The sequence below is a fragment of the Pelobates fuscus genome, chromosome 2 (genome assembly GCF_036172605.1).
Source record: "Pelobates fuscus isolate aPelFus1 chromosome 2, aPelFus1.pri, whole genome shotgun sequence".
NCBI classification, from domain to species: domain Eukaryota; kingdom Metazoa; phylum Chordata; class Amphibia; order Anura; family Pelobatidae; genus Pelobates; species Pelobates fuscus.
Genome location: NC_086318.1, coordinates 57280803 through 57307943, shown reverse-complemented (window position 1 = coordinate 57307943; position 27141 = coordinate 57280803). Strand labels below are relative to the sequence as shown.

At 39.4% G+C, this 27141-nt stretch overlaps 1 protein-coding gene across 1 annotated transcript in view; it reads right to left on the bottom strand.

Annotated features, from left to right (window-relative positions):
- MBOAT2 (membrane bound O-acyltransferase domain containing 2) overlaps positions 1-27141 on the bottom strand; it is a 211853-nt gene that overhangs the window by 76513 nt on the left and 108199 nt on the right. Inside the window, exon 3 of the mRNA XM_063442187.1 lies at positions 22760-22837. Within this exon, the coding sequence (XP_063298257.1) occupies positions 22760-22837 (78 nt within the window). The remainder of the gene's footprint in view (positions 1-22759; positions 22838-27141) is intronic.

The window sequence follows — 27141 nt, the reverse complement described above, 5'->3', positions numbered from 1 at the left end:
CATCAGAAAACAGCCTGCGAGGGAGCCGGTCAGAGAGATCAGAGAGCTCCCTCGCCGCCTCCTAATCCAGTCAGCCGCACGCCTCCCAGCAGCCCCACTGGACCACCAATGAAAGACCCACGCCAGCACTCCAGGTAAGGGAGGCTGGGTGGGAAATTTACATTTAATTTAGATAATTAATTACTGTGTGTGTATGTGTGTGTGCATGTGAGTGTGTGTGTCTGTCAGTGTGTGTGTGTTCGAGTATGTGTGTCTGTCAGTGTGTGTGTGTGTGTCTGTCAGTGTGTGTGTGTGTGTGTGTCAGTGAGTGTGTGTGTGTCTGTCAGTGAGTGTGTGTGTGTCTGTCAGTGAGTGTGTGTGTGTCTGTCAGTGTGTGTGTCTGTCAGTGTGTGTGTGTCTGTCAGTGAGTGTGTGTGTGTGTGTGTGTCTGTCAGTGTGTGTGTGTGTTCGAGTATGTGTCTGTGAGTTTGTGTGTGTGTGTGAGTATGTATTTTTCTGTAAGCCTGTCTGTATGTATGTATCTGTATGACGGTATGCCTCTGTATGTATGTATGTGTCTGTATGTCTTGTACGTATGTTTCTGTATGTCTCTGTATGCATGTATGTAACTGGATGTATGTTTGTCTCTGAATGTCTTTATATATGTCTCTGTATGTATGTATGTAACTGTATGCCTTTATGTCTCTGTATGTACGTATGTGTGTGTCTCTGTATGCCTGTATGTCTTTGTATGCATGTTTCTGTATGTATGTATGTGTCTGTATGACGGTATGCCTCTGTATGTATGTATGTATGTATGTGTCTGCATGCCTGTATGTCTCTGTATGTATGTTTCTTTATGCCTGTATGTCTGTATGTATGTGCCTGAATGTCTTTGTATGTATGTTTCTGTATGCCTGTCTGTATGTATGTGTCTGTATGACGGTATGCCTCTGTATGCATGTATGTCTTTATATGCCTGCATGTCTCTGTATGCATGTATATCTCTGCTTGTATGTCTCTGACTGTATGTGTCTGTATGATTATTTCTGTCTTTGTATGACAGTGTACCTGTATGACTTTGACTGTGTGACTGAAAAATGATGCCTGTGTGCCTGTGACTTGGGAGGAAAGACACACAGGTGAAGATGCATTTTTTTTTTTTTTAATGAGGGTTGGGGGCGCCAAAATGCATCTTCGCCTGTGTAACTAAAAATCCTAGCACCGGCCCTGAGGTGTTGTGGCTGTGTATGGATGGCTGCATGTGTGTTTCAGGTGACAGTATCTATGTTGTGTGTGGTGGGGGTTGACAGTAGATTGTTTAGGTTCAGTGAGGCGGTAAGTTTAACTATGAGCGATGTGTATGAATATCGTGAGGGATGTGTGTGGCTAGCTGCCAGCTGCATGTGTCACAGTTTGTGGGTAGCTGCCTGTGACTGATGTGTGCCATGTTGTGGGTATCTGTGAGTGATGTCTGGTGGGAAGAGCTAGTGGTCCGTACTTCTAGCAGGTGCAGATCACTCTGAATGCTCCTACAATTCTATGACTGTGAGGGAGCATTTAAAGTGATCTGCACCTGTCCTAGATGCAGAACACAAGCTTCCTCGTGGAAAGAGAGAGTCCAGAGACAGTCAGGGTGTTCATTTGATCAGGCAACAACTGGCATGGCAGGCATACCTAATGCACAAGCCTATGGTTGCTACCAGGATTAATTAATGAACAAGAATTGTGTATATTTTTTTATTTCAACCAAAATAGAAACATTTTCCAGTTCAACTACTTTTCCAGCTTGGTTACTTACAATCAGCAATCATCAGGACGTACACTTTTATCAAACAATACAAAGAGAGCCTAGTTTGTGAAGGTTCTATCACAGCATGTTTTAATAGAATGTTAAATATATTTAGCAGCCTGGTGTCTCGACTGACTGGAGAAGCAGGTTATTTCTATGCATTTACTTAAACTGTGACAATAAATACAAAACAAAGCATTTGAAAGCAGAAGGGCTTAGACGTGATGCATTCAAACAGTCAGCTCTTAATGTCGCTTTCCATAAATTCACTGCCCTGTTTTTAAATGAATATCCTTCTTAAAACTGAATAAGTCAGATCTAATTTTACTTTATTTGCCCTAAATGCATAACAGAGTGCCACTTGGAAGTTTTTCAAATATTTTAATGTTTATTATGTTCGTTTTAATTGTTCCCCTTATAAATAACTTACAACAGAAAGAGTGATGCACATAAAATGTATTAAATATATTGGCATGGCAGGAACAAGGGCCTCAGGGGCCTGGAGCTGAAAGTTTCTTTGGTTCTAATTACAGAGTATATTAAAGGAACACGCCAAGTATCATAGCCACTAAAAAGCACTATAGTGGTTATGGTGCCAGGAGTGCCATGGTGCCCCCCCCCCATTGTAAGTAATTTAAAGGTAGTTATAATGGTTTGTCTATGTACCTGGGGTCCAAAAGGTAAGTGCTGCTCCCCCACAACTCTACCTCACCCAGAAAGATGGAAGCTCTTGCTTAGGAGACCCAAGTGTCCACATAAATCATAATTTGTGGGCATATATAAACACTTAATTGCATTCACGTATGCTATTTCAGTCATATAAAAACATCTGCACATTATGTCTTTAGTGTTGTTTGTTACCCTATGTCTAGCCAAGTTTATTCAACCTTCATTCTATATACAATATACTACAAAATGTAGTGAACTGAAATTTATAAGCAAAATTAAGGCAATATGCGTAAAGGTAAATAATATCGGAGCGCTAAGTAAATTATTAACCCCTTAAGGGCAAATAGGTAGAGCTGTTGGTGATTTGCACAAGGATTATTTTTTAGAGTATCCCATGGAAAATTGCTATATTGTGTATTTCAGCTGCAACACTTCAATGCGATCCCTTCACCATTTAAAATGAATCGACATCAAAAGCAAATGTTTATCCTACATAAAATCCAACATAAATGAATTTCACAGCCTTTATAAGCATCTCATCACCTTTTTCTATTAACAAGCTATATAAATAAATTGGACCACCTATGTGAGCATCTTAGATCAGTCACAACCAACAGTTTCAATGCTGACAATTCTACAATATTTTAGAATAGAATCCAGAGGACCACTTATTTGTACTAACCAATTAACAACTCGGCTATAATATATGGGCATATATTAGCCGGTAAAGCCATAATCAATGCGGGGGCGAGGCTCATCTTCCTGTCCGCCCGCACCTCCCATGCTTCACCCTTCTGTCAGTCCCTACATTGGCTTCCTATAAGATATAGGACTCAATCAAGGACTCAAAATTCTGGTTCTTGCTTTCAAATCTCTACATAATGCTGCTCCCACCTATCTATCCTCCCTTTTACACAAGTATGTCCCGTCTAGGCCCTTACGATCTGCTGAAGACTTACGTCTATCTTCTGTCCGTACTCCCACCTCTGATGCTCGCCTTCAAGACTTCGTTCCTGTGGAACTCGCTTCCCTCCTCCGTTAGATGCTCACCCAGTCTCCACTCCTTAAAAAAAAATCATTAAAAACCCACTTCTTCATAAAAGCGTATCAATTAAACTGTAAATAGCTCCCGCCTGATTCCTCTTCTGCAACTGTCACAAGTCTAATGCTATCCTTACCTTTTTGTGTCACTTTACCCCACTCCCTCTAGCATGTAAGCTCATTGAGCAGGGCCCTCAACCCCTCTGTTCCTGTGTGTCCAACTTGTCAGGTTACAACTACATGTCTGTTCGTCCACCCATTGTAAAGCGCTGCGGAATTTGATGGCGCTATATAAATAATATAATAATAATAATAGGGGGGCGGGGCCTGACTGTCATGGAGGAAAGACGTGCCTTGCTGGAGCTCCTCACTAAGCATGGTTAATAAGGCATGTCCTGACCACAAACAACCCCAACAAGAGAGATTTTAAGCGACTTACCAGCCCTCAGTCCTCACGGTTACCGCTGATGCGGCCCATGAACGGACAATAGTCAGCCAGACATACCCGCAGGAGCATGCGGCCTGGCACGCACCGGACGGGAGAGGCGGCCGATCTCCCAGCCTGGAGCTACCCGGTGACCGCTACAAGCGGGCACCCTGCAACCCCCCCTTGGACCGGCGGGAGTGATCCCAGTCCCCACCCTTATAGCTCCCATGCCCCATCGGGGAGCCTTGGCAGTGATACAATAGTCGATGAGCAAGGTGGAACACCAACCAAGATGGCGGACGCCACATGCACCCAGACTCCGGAAAGGGATATGTCTGCGACTTACCAACGCCTAGAAGCCATCTTCAAAGCCTTTTGGAGGAAGCTGGAGAGCAGGCTGACCCCTACTGATACCACCAAGGCTCCTCCTGAAACACCCCCCTACACCCCAAAGCGACCTACAGCAAACACCACGGGCCCAACATACCTGAGGTGGCAGAGACGGCCTAAACGGCACACAGCTGAAAAATCATACTGCCGGCAAGCTCTGAGGCAGTACAACTCCAGCACCACGAAGAGGGAAACACACAGATCCGGAGAGATGAGAGGGGAGCACCTGCTGACTGAAGACCTGCAGCAGTTACCCTTTGCTTAAAGCCAGAGAAGCCAAGCAATCTGGGACGCTAATTTTCCTGTAACAGGGATAGGATGACAAGCAAGATGAGTCTCTAACCCCACGTTATATCTAACTCAGTCTAATATGTTCGCATCAGACCTCGTTTGCTCTACCTTTGATATATACTTGTGCTGCCCCTTACCCTTTTCCAACATATCCCAGGGGATAATGCAACTTATCATACTGCCATATCTATAGTGTGTTACTCATGTGCATAGGGGGCTATCTGGGGTGGTATATTCTACTGTATTCCTCATCAAAACATGTCTACAATCAGTACCTATAGTTTATCAGCAATATAATCATCTAGCTATGTTTGTTTAATCTGTTTACTTCCTATTCAAAAAATGTGCAGAATTATAGCATGCCTAGTCCAGATCTAACATTTTGTGTATTACGCTTGTTGCTGCTGTCGTGGCACTGCAAGTATATCTGTATTTTACTATGTGCACAATTAAATAAAGAATTATAAAAAATATATATATATATAATAATAATAATAATAATAAATACACATTATAGGTGAAAAACAGCATGTGTTCATGGGATTGTGTTGCAACAGCATAATGAGTTATTTATATCAGTGCAAAATGTTAGTTTGCACCAATTAGGCATTAATACACACGTCTTAATGTAATTTAATTAATTTTACATGTTAGGTAATTATGAAGGCTTGAGATAATCTCACCCATTTTCGCTTTGACAAATCTTAAAACAAGAGAGCTAAAGTAATGATAGGAAGAAAGATCAATAATAAAAAAGTTTCAGTGTGCTACTACCATTTCCCAACGAAAATAGGACAGAGTCTTATATTGATTTTTGCTCAAAAAAAAAGGCAACCAATCTACAGCACATGGTGTGCAATCGTATATTTTTATAGAACGCTTGAAATTTAAAAGCACAAATGGGGAAAAGGTAATTTACAGTTCACAATAAATAAAAAAACAATAACACTATTATTAATAATAATAATAATAATATAGTATATGAAGTCAGTGGCTTATTGTTTATAATAGGTTATTTGAATATCTGTTGTACAACAATAAAAAAAATAAAAATAACCTTCAAAATCGCAAAGAATGGCCCATGAGAAGATTATGGGGGAGTTGCATTTATTATTTTGTAAAACCACCAAAAGACATTTCAATAGACTTGGCTAAGGATCAATAAACGGTGAACGCATAAATCTAGTATCATATAGCAGATTCCATTCACTAGAACTGGATGTGAGGAAACAATGTAGAGAATTAATTAGTAATCATTATAATTATTATCGGTCACCAAGGTAAAAGTCACACTAAAAAATGATCTATAATATTACATATAGCTGTCCCCATGTACACTAACCACTCCAGTCTGATTTAAAGTTGTAAATGTTGTGACAATAGCAATAGATAGTTTTTTTGTTTGTTTTTTTTAAACCATGGTACTATTCACACAAAAAATATGAAAAAAATATATAAAACAAAAACAACACAAATGTACATATCAGAGGTGGCCACAAGGTGACACTCCAGTTGTTATAAGCAAGACTAGCAACGCATCATGGGAGACGTAGTTCTATTCTGGGGAGGTTCTACAGATTTACTGCTTACCAGGATTTCTGTGCCTGGTTGTATGATTGGACTCATCCCATATGCTGTTTTCTTAAACTGTTCTTCTTCATTCATTCAATCACATTCCATTTGTGCCATTGAAGCGGTCTGGCTACAGTTTATCACTTATGCAAAGTCACTATTTTGTGGCTACAATTGCTATTTTAAGCACTTACTTTCAGTTTGTGATAATTATGTGTCTTCTTACACTTTAAATTCTAAGTTACTAGTTTGTTTACACCTTTAGGAATTCGGTGCTATTTATGTGTGATATAGTGCATATTTTGTTTACAATCTAGGTTTTACTTGATGTTTTCCATTCTCTTTATGGGAACTTCATTTCCTAGCACTATACTTTCTCTTTAAGTGTGTGCTTGTCTCTGGCTATGCTCCATTGAGATCCAAGACACTATGAGCATCATGCTATTCATGGCTATATAGGATATAACAAAGAGGGGTCATTTAGTATTGCTTTTGACGCAAGCCCCAGGTGTTCATAGAACCTAGTAATGCCCCTGCCATCTCTGATCTATGTGATATGTCATTTCTATATTGAGCAGGTAAAGATATTGCACTTTGTTCTACCTATTTTGTTTGTCTCATCTTTTTAGAACATACAGTAGGCTTTCCCTTTCTGATTGGCTGCTGTATGTTTTGCAATTGTTTTTATTTGTCATTTGTTTTAAAATTGGGTGCAAAAATTTGAACCCTGTACCAATTCAAGGGTTGGCAAAATGAGCATCGTGGCAGTTAAGGCTTAAAATCTTTTATTAATAACTTTTTGAAAACTGCTGAATGGTTAAAAAAGAAAATACATAAATACATAAAAAAGGTTAAACAAAGCTTTGTTTATTACAATTAAGTTATCTTATGAGACAAGTCCACTACAAGAGATAAATTATCCTACTGCAGAAGAAAGATTAGCTATCCAAGTTACATGATTCAGAAAGGCTGGATCTTTAAAATGTTACACCGGATCTCGATAGCTTAAAGGGACACTACAGTCACCAAAACAACTTTAGCTTAATGAAGCTGTTTTGTTGTATAGAACATGCCCAATGCAGCCTTACTGCTTAATTCTCTGCCATTTAGGAGTTAAATCCCTTTGTTTATGAACCCTAGTCACACCTCCCTGCATGTGACTTGCACAGCCTTCCATAAACACTTCATGTAAAGAGTTATCTGAAGTTTATCCTTTCTTTATTGCAAGTTCTGTTTAATTAAGATTTTCTTATCCCCTGCTATGGTAATTGCGTGCTAGACCCTACAAGAGCCTCCTGTATGTGATTAAAGTTCAGTTTACAGAGCAAGAGATAAAATTGTTTAAGGTAAATTACATCTGATTGAAAGTGAAACCAGTTTTTTTTCATGCAGGCTCTGTCAATCATAGCCATGGGAGGTGTGGCATGCGCTGCATAAACAGAAACAAAGTGATTTAACTCCTAAATAACAGTGAATTGTGCAGTGAAACCTGAGAGGCATGATCTATAAACTAAAACTGCTTAATTAAGCTAAAGTTGTTTAGGTGACTATAGTGTTCCTTTAACCCCTTAAGGACACATGACATGTGTGACATGTCATGATTCCCTTTTATTCCAGAAGTTTGGTCCTTAAAGGGTTAAAAAATAATAATAATAAAAAAATATATATATATATATATATATATCATCAAAACACAAAAACATTAGTGAAGCAAAAGCAGTAATTAAGCGACTCAGTTTAATACAGTAGCAGAGACAATAAGTAAATACATTAGAGTTTATACTTGTAATTATATAACAGCCTTCTGATCGAGTGCTGTATTTAATCGATAGGACCTAAAACATTTAAAATAAAAAGCAAAATGCAGAGTAATCTCTAATTTATAATGATCTTTACCAAACCAAATTTCATCATAACCTTATATGTTCCATACAGCAGCCGCTTCTATGTTACAGAATATTCAATAAGGAGTCACAAACGAAAACTCACTTTCAACGCCATCAGAACTTTCCTCCTGATTTTTGTACTGATCTGCTATTTCTCAAACTAAGGCTTTTGAAGAATTCAGTATAAGCTTAATATTATAAGCTTATATATTTTAGATGAAAATGACAAACACATTTTAAAAATAAACACATTTTGTTTTTCAAAAGTTTTGTTTTTTGTGTATTTGCAGAAATATGGTGGAGAGAATATATACATTTTATAATATAAAGTGGTAAACTAAAAGTTAAATGAAATTGTCACCTGAAATCGACAGAAACATTATTCATGCGTGACGGCATAATATACATACATATTAAATACAGTTGCCAGGCTAACGCCAGGTGTCTGTATTACAAGGGCATTGCAAATGCAAGTCAATTAAAATGGTCATACTTAAAGGAAACTATAGTGACAAAACATGTAATATAACTATGTAGCCTCTCTAATGTAAAAGGTGAGTTCTCACCCCTTTCTTCCAGCGCCGCATGGGTCTGCCGGCACAGGCCCCACCACCAACCTGCTTCCTTGGCTGAGATCATCAAAATTGATAATCTCATGCAGTCCAATGCTTTCCCATGAAAAACTGAGGCCAAGGAGGTAGGTTGGGTTGGAGCCAAATGCTACCATGGCCAATCAGCATCTCCTCATAGAGATGCATTGAATCAATACATCTATATGAAAAAATGTCAGTGTCTCTATGCAGAGGGTGGAGACACTGAATGGCATCACACTGTGCAGCACTGCCCCGTAAGCACCTCTAGTAGCCATCTGGGGAGTGGCCAGTGGAGGTATACCTAGTTTCTGAAAAGACAGTGTTTTCTGAAAAAAGCCTAATGGGAATGATTATACTCACCAGAACAAATACAATAAGATCCCTTTAAAGGAACACTATAGACACTCAGACCACTTCGTTTCAATGTCCCCCCGTTTTGACACTGCAGCTGATAACACTGCCGTTCTGCATTAAGGGCAATGTTTTTATTGCAGAGTTAACCTGCCTCAAGTGGCTGTCATACTGAGTCAAATTTCACTATTTAAATTATATAAACTCCTAGAGACCATCTGATTCTGGCACTATTCTCATTCTCTGATCTGGCAATATTCTCATCTACCACCACTATACTTGCTTAACCTCTTAAGGACACGTGACATGGCATGATTCCCTTTTATTCCAAAACTTCGGTCCTTAATGGGTCCTTACAGTGATTTTTTTTTTTTTTTTTTTTTAGATATTCATATGAGTCTAGCCTTGCTCTTGGAACATTGCCTTAGATATCAGCAGAGGCATTGTGTCATTTTTTTTCATTTCAATGTCCCGTTAGCATTACATCCACATGGTGCACCCTTTATGGTGGTGATATATCACAGATAGTGATGTGCATGATACGTTTACTTACTTTGAGTTTTAGTCAAGCATACACCCACATCTAGAGTTGCTAAATTTTACTGTAGATTATGCAATCATATAGACATTTGTTTTCCTTTTGTTTTTTGTCTGAGTACTAAAGCACCCTTTGTATTGAACAAATCTTAAAATCTGCAAAGAGACGTAGTGTCATTTTTTATAGGCAGTAAGGAGTGTTAAATCATTATATGCATTTCATGCACGTAGATGCAGGGGCGTATTTGCCGCGAGGCAAACAAGGCATTTGCCTTGGGCGGCATTTTCCAGGGGGCGGCAAAAAAAGCCGCCCCCAAACGCCCAGCCTTGCGGCTAACAGACATCCTGGGCTGGTGGCTGCTGGGCTGGTTGCTGGGCGGGCGGCTGGCGAGGGAGCACTTCCTCTGAGCTGTCTGCTCAGCTCCCTCGCGCGCCGCAGAGTGAGGCTGGGAGCCGGAATATGACGTCATATTCCGGCTCCGCCTCCCAGCCTCACTCTGCGGCGCGCGAGGGAGCTGAGCAGACAGCTCAGAGGAAGTGCTCCCTCGCCAGCCGCCCGCCCAGCAACCAGCCCAGCAGCCCGACCGGCAGCCCCACTAGACCCCAGGGAGAGGGAGAACCCCCCAGCATTCCCAAAGGTAAGGAGGCTGGGGGGGTAAATTAAAAAAAAAAAGAGTTAATGTGAGTGAGTGTGTCTGTTAGTGTGTGTCTGTTAGTGTGTGTCTGTTAGTGTGTGTCTGTTAGTGTGTGTCTGTTAGTGAGTGTGAGTGTGTCTGACTGTGTGTGTCTGTTAGTGTGTGTGAGTGTGTCTGTTAGTGTGTGTGAGTGTGTCTGTTAGTGTGTGTGTGTGTGTCTGTTAGTGAGTGTGTCTGTTAGTGTGTGTGAGTGTGTCTGTTAGTGTGTGTGTGTGTGTGTGTGTCTGTTAGTGAGTGTGTCTGTTAGTGTGTGTGAGTGTGTCTGACTGTGTGTGTCTGTTAGTGTGTGTGAGTGTGTCTGACTGTGTGTGTCTGTTAGTGTGTGTGAGTGTGTCTGACTGTGTGTGTCTGTTAGTGTGTGTGAGTGTGTCTGTTAGTGTGTGTGAGTGTGTCTGTTAGTGTGTGTTAGTGTGTGTGTCTGTTAGTGAGTGTTAGTGTGTCTGAGTGTGTCTGTTAGTGAGTGTCTGTTAGTGAGTGTCTGTTAGTGTGTGTCTGTTAGTGTGTGTCTGTTAGTGTGTGTCTGTTAGTGTGTGTCTGTTAGTGTGTGTCTGTTAGTGTGTGTCTGTTAGTGAGTGTGAGTGTGTCTGTTTGTCTGTTAGAGTGTGTGTGTGTGAGAGTGTGTCTGTTAGAGTGTGTGTGTGTCTGACTGTGTGTGTCTGTTAGTGTGTGTATGTCAGTGTGTGTGAGTGTGTCTGTTAGTGAGTGTGTGAGTGTGTCTGTTAGCAGCTAACAGACACACTCACTAACAGACACTCACACACACTGACATACACACACTAACAGACACACACACTAACAGACACACTCACTAACAGACACACTCACTAACAGACACACTCACTAACAGACACACTCACTAACAGACACACTCACACACAGACACACACACACACACACTGACAGATACGCATCCATTAGCTAACAGTTAGCTAATGGATGCGTATCTGTCAGTGTGTGTGTATTTAGAAGGCGGGGGAAGGGTTGGGTGGGGGTGGCGGGGGGGGGGGGGGGTGAGGGGGGCGCCTGAGTTTTGTCCTGCCTAGGGCAGCACAAAACCAGGATACACCCCTGCGTAGATGGCTTGTCGGAATCCTATGCAACTTGTATTTCATGTACTGAAACTTGCACAAACCAATAAAGCCATACTGAAAAGAATAAACAAGCAAAATATGAGCACGGATCAAGGGTAACAAATTCTAAGAAAAAATAATAATAAAGGTATAGTGCATAACATACCTTCATGCCACAGTAAAGTTGTACTCTGTTGAAGTAAGCGGTTCGGAAATCTAATGTGCATGCGCGGCGAGTGCTGTGCGGGCATTAGGCCTTCCCCATAGGCATGCATTGAATCAATGCTTTTCTATGGAATTTTTCAACGTGCCGGATGTCCTCATAGAAAGTGTGAAGACGTCCAGTGTCGTTTGACAGACTAAACATCAGAGAGCACCTCTAGTGGCTGTGTCATAGACATCCACTAGAGGCAGAGTTAACCCTGCAATTTCAATAAGATGAATTAGTCTGGGTGCCTATAGTGTCCCTTTAATTGCTCCATTAACTTGTATGAACGGATTTAACTATCTCCTTGCCATGACTTTGTAAATGCATAAGTAACTGTAACCTTACCTACACATTGCACCTAACATGCGTGGGTCACTGTAGAACTTTCAATTATCTGACTTCTCACTGGAAGTACATAAATTGTAGCACTTTCAAGCTCTTCCCGATTGACGGGCTGAATAATACATCATTATTCCTCATATAAATAATGACTAAATAGCGACTGCATTCTTTCTAAAGTGATCATAACTCTTCCTCTTCTAGATCACTTCTAGAGCTCTTGGGATCTTGTACCGTGTATTATTCTGTATCCCGATAGTGTCAGTATGTTGTTCTTTATGATTGTGTCTCATAATACCATTCGACCTTCAAAATAACGGATGGTAAACACACAGGCATGTTCTCTATATTGTTTGATGAAACCAAGAAAAATATTCAGAAAAAAAGCTTTTATGGAAAACACATCCCCAGAAGCCACACAAAAGCTAATGAAGAAGCAATCAATTATTATTAGGTGTTAATGACAAGTGAGTCGGGGGCAATTAGTGCATGAAAAAGCAAAATGATTAGTTTAACACCTCTTATGGATGGCAGGCCTGTAACGAGGGGGGTTAAAAGTTCACTCAAATCAAGGTGGATGCGCACTAATGAGGTGAAATAATGAACCTCGGTGTTTGTCGATAGGACCTGTCATGGTGTTCAATGAGGTGGAGGGACAGGAATATACAGTTTGCCAGTTTTACTTGCCATGGCTAGTTACACCTGACATCAATGACTAAATGTTTCCATGTAATGGCTAGATCTGCGTCTCGATTTGGAACCTGTTTCTGGGACCAATTTATACCCCTGGTCTTTAGAAGAAAACCTGGCCTTAACGGAACACTCCAAGCACCATAACCACTGCAGCGCACTTTAATCAGACAACAATAAATTAGTTACTGCAGCTTTCCCCAGTGCATTTCCTTAAACAGAGAATAGAGCCTAATGAAGGGGCTTTGCAAAATGAATATAGTTACATAATAAGTAACCACCAAGTCACCTGCAAACTATATCCACCACAATAGATACTAATTACTATCGTAAGATTCGGAAACAGACAATGATGATTATTTTTTAGAACTATGCACACAGACAAACACCCATGCACTAACACCACACCCTATAAAAACGAAGTCTGAGTTTAGATGACGGAGAGGTGGGAGAAGAATCCAAAAGAGAAAGACGAGACCGACAATAACCCCCGAAATTGAGAAAGACCATGGCATTTTTTTCTTTCACAGAAAGCACTTCTACACAATTAGCTGTTCTAAGCAAAGGTTTAAAATTTGCCCCCACTAATCCATTCAGACCCTTCAAAGCCTTCATAGACATAAATAAATTTACCACAAAGGCAACTTTGAAAAGGTTTTTTGCAAGCAACAGCTCGAACACATCCAATACCCAATCCTTAGTTACCTCTCCTCCAAACCACCCTAAAATAATTACTACTACTTTAAAAAAGAATTCAACCTTTTTCCCCATCAAGTTTCAAAACAGGTCTCCTGGAAGTCTTTGAAAAATTGATCATGAAGGATTTAGAAAAAATAAAGAGAAGTAAATTTGATCAAAATAATCTTACTAAAGCAGAAAAGAATGCACTCTTAGATTTACAAAATGATGAGAACATTGTTATCAAATCGGCCGATAAAGGAGGTGGCGTGGTTATATTTCCAAAAGATCTGTACATTAAAGAGGCGAAGAGACAATTAAATGACCCTAATGTCTATGAAAAATTAGACAAAGACCCCACCAGTAATATTCAAGAAATTTTAAATTCATTTTTAAAAAATGGCCGACAACAGAATATTTTAACTAAACATGAGTTCGAATTTTTAAATACCTCCCATCCCAAAATCCCTGTTATTTACTTCTTACCTAAGATCCATAAAGATATTAATAATCCCCCTGGAAGACCTATTGTGTCCGGTATCAACTCAGTTTTATCCAAATTATCTGAATACATAGGCACTTTGCTACAGCCCTCAGTAAAACGTATGAAGTCCTATTTAAAAGACTCTATGACCCTACTTCGGTTTTTAAATGATTTCACATGGAAAGATACATATCTATTAGTCACTTGTGATGTACAGTCTTTGTACACTATTATTCCCCATGTGGATGGTTGCCTGGCAGTGGAAGGGATTCTGAAAACCGAAAATAAGATTAAAGACAGTCAAATAAGTTTTATTATCGACGGTATTAATATTATTTTAAAGAATAATTATTTTTGGTTTTTAGATTCCTTTTATTTACTGAAGCAGGGGACAGCTATGGGGACCAGGTTTGCCCCCAGTTATGCCAACCTATTTATGGCAGATTGGGAATCCTCTGCCATATTGGGCGGGCATGACTGGAGGGCAAACCTGGTTACATATTTTAGATATATTGATAATCTGTTTTTTATTTGGGATGGTTCCGAAAGTTCTCTCAATCTTTTTTTTTTTACAATTTTTAAATTCCAATAACAAAGGTATTATTTTAACTTGTGAATATAGTCGATCTCAGATTCATTTTTTAGACCTGTAAATTTTTATCAAAGATAACGAATTGCAAACAAGGACGTTTTTTAAGAAAGTTTGTACTAACAACGCTATTGATATGTCAAGTTGCCATCACAAACCCTGGCTTAATGGGATACCAAAAAGTCAGTTTCTCCGTCTTCGGAGGAACTGTTCCCTTACCCAAGATTATGATGACCAATCAAATATTCTACTAAACAAATTTGCTCAAAAGAATTATCCTACTAATGACTTAAATAAAATCAGAAACAGTGTCAAGGAGAAGAATAGATCAGATCTTTTAAAATATAAAGATAAGGCAATAACTGAGGGCACCCCATCATTGCCAATTATTTTTGATTTCAAGAAAATCATAGAAAAAAACACTGGCATATATTAAAACAGGATGATATTCTAGCTGGGATCATTCCCGATAGACCTCATGTTATTTTTAGAGGAGCACCCAGCTTTAAGTCTATCCTTACAAATAATTTTACTGAAGCAAAAAGCACCACTTCCCATTTTAATTACCCGTCTCCGTTTATTAAACCTAAAGGCTTTTTTTAAATGTAATAAGTGTATTGTCTGTAAACGTACTGACACAACCATAAGATCTAAGACCAATTCTTTTACATCATCCGGTACACAAAAGACTTATCAAATAAATAAATGTATCCATTGTAACACAAAAAATTTGATCTACTTACTGGAGTGCCCATGTGGACTCCAGTATGTTGGCATGACAACTAGAAATCTCAAAACAAGGCTAGCAGAACATTGCAGGTTATGAAAATCACTCATTATCAAAGCACTTTCTGATACATAATAAAAATCCTAAATTACTTAAATGTATAGGTATTGATACATGTGAAATTTCATGGAGAGGAGGAAATATCAAAAAGACTCTAGGAAGTAAATAAATGGAATGGGTTTATAATTTGAAGACACTCATCCCACTAGGTCTTAATATAGAATTTGATCTTTTTAATTTTTTGTAAAAATAATAAAAATGTTATTGCGATTTTTATTTTATTTATTTTTTAAATTTTATTATTTATTATTTATTGTATATTTTATTTTATTTATTATTATTATTCAATTATTCTCTTATTACACTCCAAGTACATTCTATTCTTACATAGTTACATAGTTAGATAGCTGAAAAGAGACTTGCGTCCATCAAGTTCAGCCTTCCTCACACCTGTTTTTTGCTGTTGATCCAAAAAGGCAAAAAAAAACAAAAAACAAACAAACAAAAAAAAAAACCCCAGTTTGAAGCACAATTTTGCAACAAGCTAGGACAAAAAATTCCTTCTTGACCCCAGAATGGCAGTCAGATTTATCCTTGAATCAAGCAGTTATTACCCTACATTGAAAGATTATATCCTTGAATATTCTGTCTTTGCAAGTATGCATCTAGTAGCTGTTTGAACATCTGTATGGACTCTGATAAAACCACTTCTTCAGGCAGAGAATTCCACATCCTGATTGTTCTTACAGTAAAAAAACCTTTCCTTTGCCTTAGACGAAATCTTCTTTCTTCTAGTCTAAACGCATGACCTCGTGTCCTATGTAAAGTCCGGTTTGTGAATAGATTTCCACACAATGGTTTGTATTGGCCCCGAATATATTTGTATAATGTTATCATATCCCCTCTCAGGCGACGTTTTTCTAAACTAAATAGGTTTAAATTTGTTAACCTTTCTTCATAGCTGATATGTTCCATTCCTTTTATTAATTTTGTAGCCCGCCTCTGCACTTTTTCTAGTGCCATGATGTCCTTCTTTGCTACACTTACCTTTTATATGCATATATTATTCATATTTATGTTTCATTTTATTGATATTTCATTTACTTCCATTTGTTGTTATAATATGTCTAGCAACCCTTATCGGGTTTTGAACTCATGAAGTGTATGGTCTTGAGCGGTTGCGCTGCCGGGATATCTTTACCATTATCGTTCACTCCGCCCCAAGAGTGTCATGCCCGGAAGTTGTCCCTTGCTGGACAGCGTGTGCGTTCCACTAGGGGATGACGCGTGCGGTCCATTTACCATCACGTGACGCGGCCTCATTTACTTCCGCGTCACGTGATGCTTTTATTCACATGATTTATGACACCGTATATACTCGTTTTTACATTTCTTTATATCTAATATGTCCTACATCTCATACTATATTGTAACATATTTCTAGTTTATCTTTTTTACAAATTGTATTGTATTCCCTCCTATGACGCTGGTGACGTCATTTTGGCATGAATTTTAAACCATTTGTGTATTTCAATGTTCCCTATAAAAGTACTGTATGTTAGGTCTGTTTTTCTCTTTCTTTTTATAGGTTTCTACTTGATGAAGCCTATTGTGGCGAAACGCGTATAGAAACTCTTTTTATAATTAAAGTGTTATTAAAGGAATATTTGGCTATTATACACTGGTTTGCCACATTCCTCGTTTCACTTCAGTATTATATTATTTGCTATTTTATTCTATGCAAGTTTATTTTATCCAGACCTAACTACCATTGGTTTTCCACCATATTGGAATACTAAAGAATCCTTAAGATAGGGATTGTACCACCCATACGCCATCCACCGAGCAGTACGTCTGCTCTATATACTGTGAGTATATTTTATTTCATTTTAATTATTTTACCAACTATACAGTGAGCACTATATATTTTTTTATTTTCTTATCCCAAGTTGGACTACTCCATCATTTTACTAAAGGACCAAAGAGGAGCACCACATATCCTTGAGTGGGGATTATTCCACTTCACGCTATCCATACCAGAGCTGGATTTAAGCTCTGAATATTGTGAGTAGTTCTACTATTATTTACACAATATCCACATTTTGTTTTCATACTACACCATTGGAGTTCTCTCTCTTCTGTTCTTCCCGCATATTCATCTTCAAACTACAGATATACATTCGGGACGCTTTGATGGACCACTAGGACCACCATTTGAACATTTTATATTTGGACTATTAGGTACCGTTGCTATTCCAATTTTTATATTACATTTGGACATTTTTTCAGACGATTTGTCACTGCTGCTACTCTTATTTGTTTATATTCCTATTCTTATATTATTTGTTATTTCCACTTGTTTTAGGCGCACCCTTATTCCTTCTTTTCTCTCTATTGTATTTCAAGGGGTTCAGAGGGGATTCCCCCTTTTTTTAAGGTTTGCTGCCTTGTTGTCATATTCCCTGTTTCTTATCAGCGCTGAACCTCTTTCCTGATTCCTGTTACATAAAAAGTAACAGTTGTAGAATAGGCCATTAAGTTCATTTTAAAATTAAGGAATGGGTCGCCAAGCTAATGTTATGAATATAATTAAAAAAATTATTAAAATTATTCTTTATTAAAAAAATAAAGAATCACTAATTTCAAATGTTTTAAGTTTGTGATTTCCTTAAACTTGCAAAACTGTTTTAAAGAGCATATCGGATACAATGATATAAACCTAAAACACTAATATTTACATTCATTAATATTAATTATTAAAACAGACAATATACGTTTGAAACATGATGTCTGTCTGCATGTCACACTGGGAAATCTGAAAGTATTGCTGAGTCCAGACTTTTTTTTTTTTTTTTTTAATTCTTTATTTTTGTTTGTGCATGAATGAACAGTAAGGTCTGTCACGCCACAATAGCAATGTAAGACCGTATTTCAACAAGTGGTAACATGGCATAATAATTATTGTGCACATTTTTAAATTAAAAGTAACATAATCAATGATAAACAAGGTTTAAGACATTCAAGTGGTTTTCAGGGTGATGTGTCAAGGTTATAAGTATTATAACTGTTTAAATAAAATAATTATCTCTTATGTAAGCGCTATGAAACATAAACGATCTTGTCTGAACCTATGATTATGCATGGTAAAACAAAGTTAAGTAAAGGTTAACTATCAAGGAGTTTATACAGGCTAATCCTTACTGGCTATAAACTATCAGTAAGAAACTCATAAAGGTACCTTTAAGCGCAGGCAATAATTAAACACTTTTTTACTAAGCCGTGCCAAGGTTCTAACGTGATCCCTAAGTGTAAGGCTTCCGTCGTGCTGCAGGTCTGTCAAGTGTGCCCTCGTGATGTTTCATGTGAGAGTAACCCCCCTGGGATACAGGCACAGGCACATGCTGACCTATTGCTCAGATGCAGTGTAACTTCTATGAGTAAAAGAAAAGAAAGAAAGAAGCATGGGCATAAAAGTATTAAGAGGAAATTAAGTAGACCAATAGGTTATCAAGCTGGTCAATGCTTCATTATGCTGCAAATAATAAGCTGAGTGTCCTGAAATTTTCAGTTATGCAGTAAGGTCTCATGGCAGAGACTGTTAGGCGAGATCACAATACGGTGTAAGCGTTCAGGTTTATATACAAGCTAACTGACATTCTTAAACCCGTAGATTGTCCCGTGCAGCTAGATCCCACAGTATAAGCAGAATAATAACATATTAACATATATACAGTTAAAAATAAATCATAAAGAGGATTCAGGTGCAAATAGCCACCACCATCAGGAGTAGTCTTATATGTATGAGTCAATATGCTAGTCCGGGAGAGGGGATAGGTGGGTTGCCCTTGTAGCTGGTCTGTCTCTTTGATAGGTGTGCTGTGCCTATAGACGGCTGCTTGGGGGGTGAGTCAGCAGGGACAAGGATTGGAGCAAAAAGAGTCCTAGTGGGCCATAGAGTAGGTGTTTTAGTCCTCATGTTGTCCATGCAGTAACTGATCGGGATACGGGGCCGATCTTATATCCACAGGGGTTGTTCACCTCCGGTCAGATCAGTCTATGGTGGGTTCCGAGCTCTGTCCCGGGTCTCCCCTCTCGGTGCCCGGGTCATAACGTTGGTAGCTTCGGCTGCTTCTTGAGCTAGCGGCGCTGCAGGAGGTAGCTGCAGTGTTTCGAGGAGCTTCGCTGGATCCTCTCCCGCAGACAGAATCAACACCGCCTCTCCGTGGGGTACTACCAGGGTTCCAGACGCCCCCCACCTGTATCTGATACTATGGTCACGTAATATTCTGGTGACCGGTTGGAACCGGCGCCGCTCTGCCAATACTGCAAAGGGCAAGTCTTCGAATATTGTTATCTGGCAATTGTCCACGTTAATCGATGCTTGGGCTCTGGAGCGGGTTAGGATGGTTGTCTTGACCGCGATGTCTCGTGTCACCACTATTGTGTCTCTTGGTGCGTCAGCAGGGGCAGTGGGGGCTTTCCGGACCCTGAATGCCGTGATCAGTGGTGGTGTTTTGCCGTCTCCCTTCACGCCCAGTGCCCTGGCCACCTTGTTAGTGAAGTCCATAAGGGCCTCTGGGGTCACAGTCTCCGGCACCCCTCGCATCCGCACGTTTTTTTTGCGGTGCCTGGCCTCGAGTGTGGTGACTGTTCTGGTCAGACTCTCGATCTGTTGGGCCATGGTTTCTATCTGAGCTTGGGTCCCAAGTTGCCAGTTGTCCCTTTCCTTGTCCCGGTTTTCCACTTCGGCTATGCGGTGACTCAGTGCTCCGACCTCCGTCTGTACTCCGGTAAGGTCTGCTTTCCACACCGCTCGGAGTTCCAGTAGCAGTTTCTTAATGTCCCCTTTTGTAGCTGGGGATGTGTCGGCGTCCGAATCCCCCCTTTGGTGCACTCCGCTATTCGCTTGTGGGATCTCAGATCCATCTTCCCCCTCGGAGTCCTCTGAGAGGCTGGAGTCTCGTGTTCTGCTGGGGGCCATCTTGGATTGGGCCTGAGGCCGCGGTCCGTCAAAGGATCGTCGAATGTCAGGCTGGTAAAGACCTTCCGAGCCGGCTGGCTTTCGATTTTTGCGTCCCATCTCGCTTATGAAGGTATTAGGCACAATTTGGCTTCGATTGTTGGCCGTTTTCGTGGCTTTTTGTCTGTAATTATAGTCTATGTGGCCGGAGCTCTACACAAACGCGTCTGGTCGGTTGCTCTGCCGGCCACGCCCCCCGCTGAGTCCAGACTTTTAAATCTAGGCATTATATATATATTTTTAGATACAGTATACAGATCATATGCAACAGTAAATTTAACATATAAAGTTATAACGAACCATTAATAATCTACCGATGGGCATTGTAGCCTTGCGCATCTCAGGTGCTGTTAAACAAGAGCAGTGAACTGCAGCTCCCATAATGCACAGTGGTTATTTGGCAATATTTTTCCCCCCACAATTCCCCAAACTGATGTGTGGAGGCATGTTGGAGCTCAGCACAACAGAAGTGATTTAAGTGTCTACATGAGCACATTATATGTAAGTAACATAATGATCTATGTGTGCAGTGGCGTGTACTATTTAAACACGGATAATGGCTTACATGTATTTTAGCCATGTGTAACAACCAACTGTTAATGTGTAAATACATTAGCACAGACACAAAAAAAAACAAGTAGCGATTAAACATTAGCAGAGATTAAAAGAAACACAGCGAAGCAGAGTTTAGCGTAGCAGTTTCAAACTAGTATTTATATAGATTTATATTTGTTTAAACATTATTCCATGTATTCATTTGTTCATAGGACATTTGAAGAGCTTTTCATGGGGCAGTGAATTTAAAAAAAAAAAATTGTAAATGCTTTGATGCGCTCATAATGTGCTTTGATACAGGAAAGTATAGCCAGAAAAAAAAAAAGGACTTGAGTGATCTTTATCTAATGCAAAGCATTCTTAGGATTCTACAGAGTGTGAAGTGGTCGGATTCCTTTAGGAAATGGGCAGCAAAAAAAAGAGAGTATTGTTACACCTGGAGTGAGCTGGTCATGAAGTAATATTTTAACCACACAGGTGGAACCACTACACCTATTCTGTAAACATTAAACCACACTCATTGATCAAACAATACATTCAGTAGGAGACTACGGTATCTATTAAGGTGGCTTGCATGCAGCAAGATTGAGAAAATCTACCAAATTTGTGAAAAAATCATATACGGTATATATATATATATATATATATATATATATATATATATATATATATACGCACACAACTTTGGAAAAAAAAAAGTTTGGGTCTGTGAACATTGACCAATGAGTACAATCTACACTTACAGATAAAATATCTGTTTATGAAATAGTTTCACTATAAAACATTTTTCCTCTAGTGACAGCCAGGCGAATACAGAAATGAATTGAAAGAGAGAGTGTGTGGATGAGATGTTGGATCCCAACCACAGGCGATGCCGCAACTCCAAGTCCTCAAATGTCTATAGATCCAAAAAGATTTGGTTATACCTGAGGTCAAGTAATGAGTGGGGTTTCAGTCCTGGTGCTGGACTTATCCCAAACATAGACAAAATCTCCCAGTACAGGTGTTGTAGTCCGCACTCAGGGATAAACCAATATGATCCACAGAAAAAAATTATACGAATAAGAGTAAAGGAAAATACTGAAAAAGTGCACATTTATTGATATAAAAAATATATACGGCAATAAATGGCATTAAAATATCATGGCAGCACTCATATATACTGAGTATTTAAACAGGAATGGTATATCATGCAAATGACACAAGGTTGTTAAAAAAGTAACAAATGAAGTATCCAAGCAAAGGAACCAAACTTTGCAAAAATAGAAACAATTGATGAAAGAAGTATTGCAATATCTGCACTGTCAGATAGGAGGGAGACCACCTACACCACTACCCAAAAAAATGTGTGAGTACCCAGGACGCGTTTCGCACCCCCCTGGTGATTTCTCAACATAAACCATCATATAGAATTCTGGAGATATAAAGGAGGGATCCATCCTACTAAAAGGGAAGGAATGGAGGCTGTGTGGAATACTTATAGAGGTGTAAAAGGTTTGAGAAGGTGATGGGAGAGGTGTTAATGGTGTATTATCCTGTGTGGACAGGAGAGGGGGCTAAGTAAAGTAGAATAAATGAAGGCCTAGCATGTTGGCAAGGTTATTGATAGAGGGACACTTTGAAGTTGGGGACCGTGAAGGGTAAAAGGAGAATGATGAACATATTCATAGAGTGGAGTCTAAAAGATATTAGAAAGCTGAAGACAGAATTTATGGAGTGTATTGTGAAGGGCATTACGGTCATGTTTTTTATAAAGTGCTCCATAATAGTGGACTGTTAATAAGAGAACTTTAGATCTCCCCATCCAAGCCATGTTTGTGGAGTCCGTTCTAACCAGGCATTAGGCATCGAGCTTGCCTTGCCATTTCTCCAGCTCTGGAGGACCTATTTTCTTTTGTTTCTAGGCAATTACAACTGCTGGAATCGCACGAAGACCTGGATGAAGCAGTTACAAGTATTGAAAGTGAAAGTTCCACATACCTACTTAATACACAGAACAAACTTCCTATAGTGCAGACACAAACAGCAATACCCTTTCAAGCAAATATCCCAACAGACAGTGGAAATTTTTTTTTTTCCTTTAATTGCATCACACAGAAAATAAATAAAACCTTACTTGTGCATATTTTCCACTCCTACCACGATCATGATGTAATATGAGATTCCGCTTTGCACAATAAAATGTAAGGCATACCTAGAAATAGAAAGCAGCAGAGAATTAGTCACATATAGCCTCTGCTTCCTGCAAGCAGTATGTTTAAAGGAACACTATAGGGTCAAGAACATAAACATGTATTGCTGACCCATTAGTGTTAAAAAAAAACACCATCCACACCCTCCTGGCCTGCCTAAACATGGTAAAATCTTACTTTTATTCCAGACTGCTGCTGCTGGCTCCGACCCTGATCTACCTGCTTGGCTGACATCATCAGAAGTGGTTCTCTGAGTCAATTACAATGCTTTCCAGTAAGTTCAGTTATTCCATGCAGAGGATGAAGACACTGAATGTCAGTCACACTGTGCAGCACTGCCACAGGAAGCATCTCCAGTAGCCACCTGAGGAGTGGCCAGTGGAGTTCTCTAGTAAACATTGTATTTTCTCTGAAAATACAGTGTTTATTGCAAAAAGCCAGAAGGGAATGAGTATACTTACCAGAACAAATACATTAAGCTGTAGCTTTTCCGGTGACTATAGTGCCCCTTTAATAAACCATAGGCATTGGATTTTCACTATACTGGAATGATCTTTTAGAATTTACCTCTACAGAACACATAAATATTTTATACTGAAATTAACTCAGGAACATGTGAAATTGAAACAAAAAAAGCACTCTGCAAATTATAATGAATCGATCACTCTCTTCTAATGACATCTGAACATTGTAAAGCAAACCTGAATATGTCATTTAATTCAGATTCTGTAATTCACCATCTCAATCTGCGGCTACTCTGCAAAATTTCATGATATATGTAAAGAGCTTAATGTACGAGAAAAAAAAGTAAGGGATCCATGTCATCATGGTCATTCTAAATATGGGACAGAGCAAAGAGTCCATGTCTCTTTTAAATGTCTGAAAACTCAGGTTTGGCAAATGCTACTCCATCTGAGTTCCTTCGCAAAGTCACCATTGAAGCAAAAAAGGTTTCAACTCAGGAAATCTTGGAGGATCTTTGCAATGCTGGGTGAACAGCAAATTTGTGCGTTTACTCAAGTCAAAGTAAAACTATATTTTGACCTTTGACAACATTACCCCAATCAACATGCATATGTAACACATAATTTATGGTCAGAACACACACAAAACCAAAAGAGCATATCATTAAAAAGATATGAATGAAGGTGAAGACCAACTGGAATTCAAAGACCTACACTCATAATATGTTATTAGATGAACATGAAAATTGGTTGACAATAGTATATATGTTTTTAATTGCAATTTAATAAGGATGTTTTCTGTCCATTTTAGAAGCAGAGACAAATCCCTTATCTTGTCACATACATTCTTACATATTACAATTAAGATAAGTAATGTAAGCTCTGCGGAATAAGTTGGCGAAATATAAATGCCAATAATAATCCACAAAATGTCAATTTAAAGATGAAAAAAAAGAAATGATTCTGGAAAGCAAGTAAGATTTACCGAAAGATATCCAGTAAGTCTCTGTCCTAGACTAGAAGTGTTAATTTCCAATGCAATCTGAAATCAGTTCAGGTGCAAATTAGTCATTTGAAAGGTCACAGAATAATTGAAATAACTTGAATATTTGTGTAATCAATTGGTTTAATTTCCCTGATGATTTCAAAGGTGCTTAATCTACAATCACAAAGGAATATAACAATGCCACCATTTAGAACGAGGAACGTTTAAATCAATACTGAAAATGGAGATGAAAGCTAAGGAGCGCATGGTGGGTTCATGAAGGAGTCAGAAGTTAAATATTGCACTCTAGAGTGAAAAATACACATTATCATCCACCACTAACAGACCCAAGAGGCAGTGTATTATGTGAGTGTTGTAAAGTGGCTCTGTCACATTTAGAACTCTTTGCACATTTTGCGAAGAAAAACAAATGTGACATCCCTGCTCAGTGTGTGTCAAGGGATGGAGCTCAGGGTAGGAGAAGTCACCTGAAGTCTGAAGATCTCCTTTGATGGCACTTCCATCGGAAGCCCATGTTGAGCATTAATGAACATTTATGGAGGATCCTGCATGGCAAACTCTTGCGATGAAAGAGCATGCAGTTGACCATCAGACAAAAAATATTCCCTTATATCCTACATTGTCTTATGACATGTTTTGATTGCTTGGAATTTCAATTAAAGTCCAACACAGTCAGTTAGTATTTCATAAAGGAGTTGAGATAAGACACTCAGTCTAAGTGATATTGCCGTATGCGAGCCATTTTAAATGGACACTCCAGGCCCCTCAAGAAGCTGAAGTGCTTTATGTGTGAATTATGTGTCCTCTTTTATCAACGTAGAAAAAGTGAAGATTTCAGTAGAAATTTACACTTTTATAAATAAACCTTGTTACCCTCCCCCAAGCTGTCAGACATATGGTCCTGTTACTTCCTGCTTTGTTTAGCTCAGTGGAGCTGAACTCAAGAGGCAGCAATTGCACAGAGCACCTGCCTTGCAAAGACTTCTCATTGAGCTGCATTGAATCACTCCAATTGAGTGATTGGACAGCCACAGAAAGTCTGGTCTGAGGAATAAAAGACAGATTGCAGAGGATCCAGACAAGTGATCTGCAGCTTTTTTTTTTATTTTTTTTTTAGATATAATCCAAATGAAAAAGGCATAATTAAATGCATGCATGTTTTCATTGGGGATATATCTACTAAAACGTAATTTTTATTTTGCATTATTTGTGCAGTGGCGTATCCCTTAAACAACGTGCCTCAACCCCTTCTCAAATAATATTTTTTCTCTCTCCTCCCCCAAACACATTTTCCAAACCTGTATTAGAAAGGTTGGACTCCAATTACTGGTTAGCACATTAGAGAAGAAATAAGACTTGTATCTCTGATCTCAGAAAAGGTCTTACATTAATATGTCTACACCTGTCTATCCCCTTCGACCCTGTACCCTAACTTCTACTTGCACTTGCGAATTACCCTATTCACCTTTCTACTCCACAATTATATGGCACACCTAACATTTCCTACTCCTACACAATTGTTTAGCTGGGTTTAAGAAAAACAACTAGTGTTTTCCTTTGTGAACCCTATATGTATGCAATGTTTCCCAGCTTTTCGCTAGGAGGGCTATCCACACCTATTTTGTTTGTTCAGCTTGATTTATTTGTTATATACGATATCTGTTTTAGTTGTTGGATACTCAATCTAAACAGCTGTAGAAAATGTTGGAATTATATAATATTGCATAATAAAAAAATAGAGATGGGAATAGATGTGCAACAGTAACGAGTCTTCCTGCCTCTAAGTCCGTCCGTCTTTTTTTTTTTTACCAATCACTTTTTTATTGAGATAATGAAGTGTATGGGGTACAGAATGAGAAAAGGGAAACATTCAAGGTTATACACATCAGGTGTGGCCACATACAATATACCTCTTCATAGAACTCCTACTGGCCAACTTTTTTAGTGAACATGGGGAACTAGTAATGTGTAACCAAGTATAACATGTAATACGTTGAAGCCCTTATTTGAGAAGTCCTTTAGCCGTGAGCTGACTTCCTGGTGGTCAGCTATCCTTGAGTTATGTCGTCCTCTAATTTAGCATAGTCGTAGGCTACGTGTATGGTTGAAGGGGTTTACTCGATATAATAGTGTATGTCTGGGATTAGGTTAGTGTCGTAGGGAGGGGTATCTCCATTTCGTCGGGTTGGGGAGGTGTTTCCCAAATTGTAGCATGTCTAGTGGTCGTTGTTTGTTGCGGACATGGGGAGCCACCCAGGACATGGTGGTGGTGGGCGGGGCAACCCAGGGATCAGCCCCTCAGGTCGGTTTTCGTTTGGTTGTGTTCGGGCTGGTCAGGACCCCGGTGAGTGACGTCTGTCTGTCTCACCCGGCCGACATAGCTTTGTTCCCAACCCAGGGTTTCGAAGTGTTCCACCTCTTCAGTGGCCGTCTCCCCCGACTGTCCCCATAGGTACGCCTATTTGGGCCTTGGGTTCTCCTCTCCCTCCGTGCCCCCTGTCTGTCTCCGCTGGATCTATGACCCCCCGACTGGAGGGGGAGGGGGTAGGGGGTTGAGGGGTCCGTCCGTCTTTTGATGTAGAGTGCATATTGGAGCAATCCTTGGTTCTCTGAATAAGTGACTGAGCGCAAGCATCACCCAATAAAATCATATGAGCCGACCATTGAGGTGGTGACATATTGAGGTGATGGTTATGGTTGTCATCAGTGGCACTGAGAAACGTTCCTTAACAGAGGGAAAGAATTGTGTTCTTAACCTGGTTTTCACAGTGACCGGAATGAGATAAATTACATTTATTTTGTAACCCACTCTTCAACTGTAAAACTAGCTCAGTGA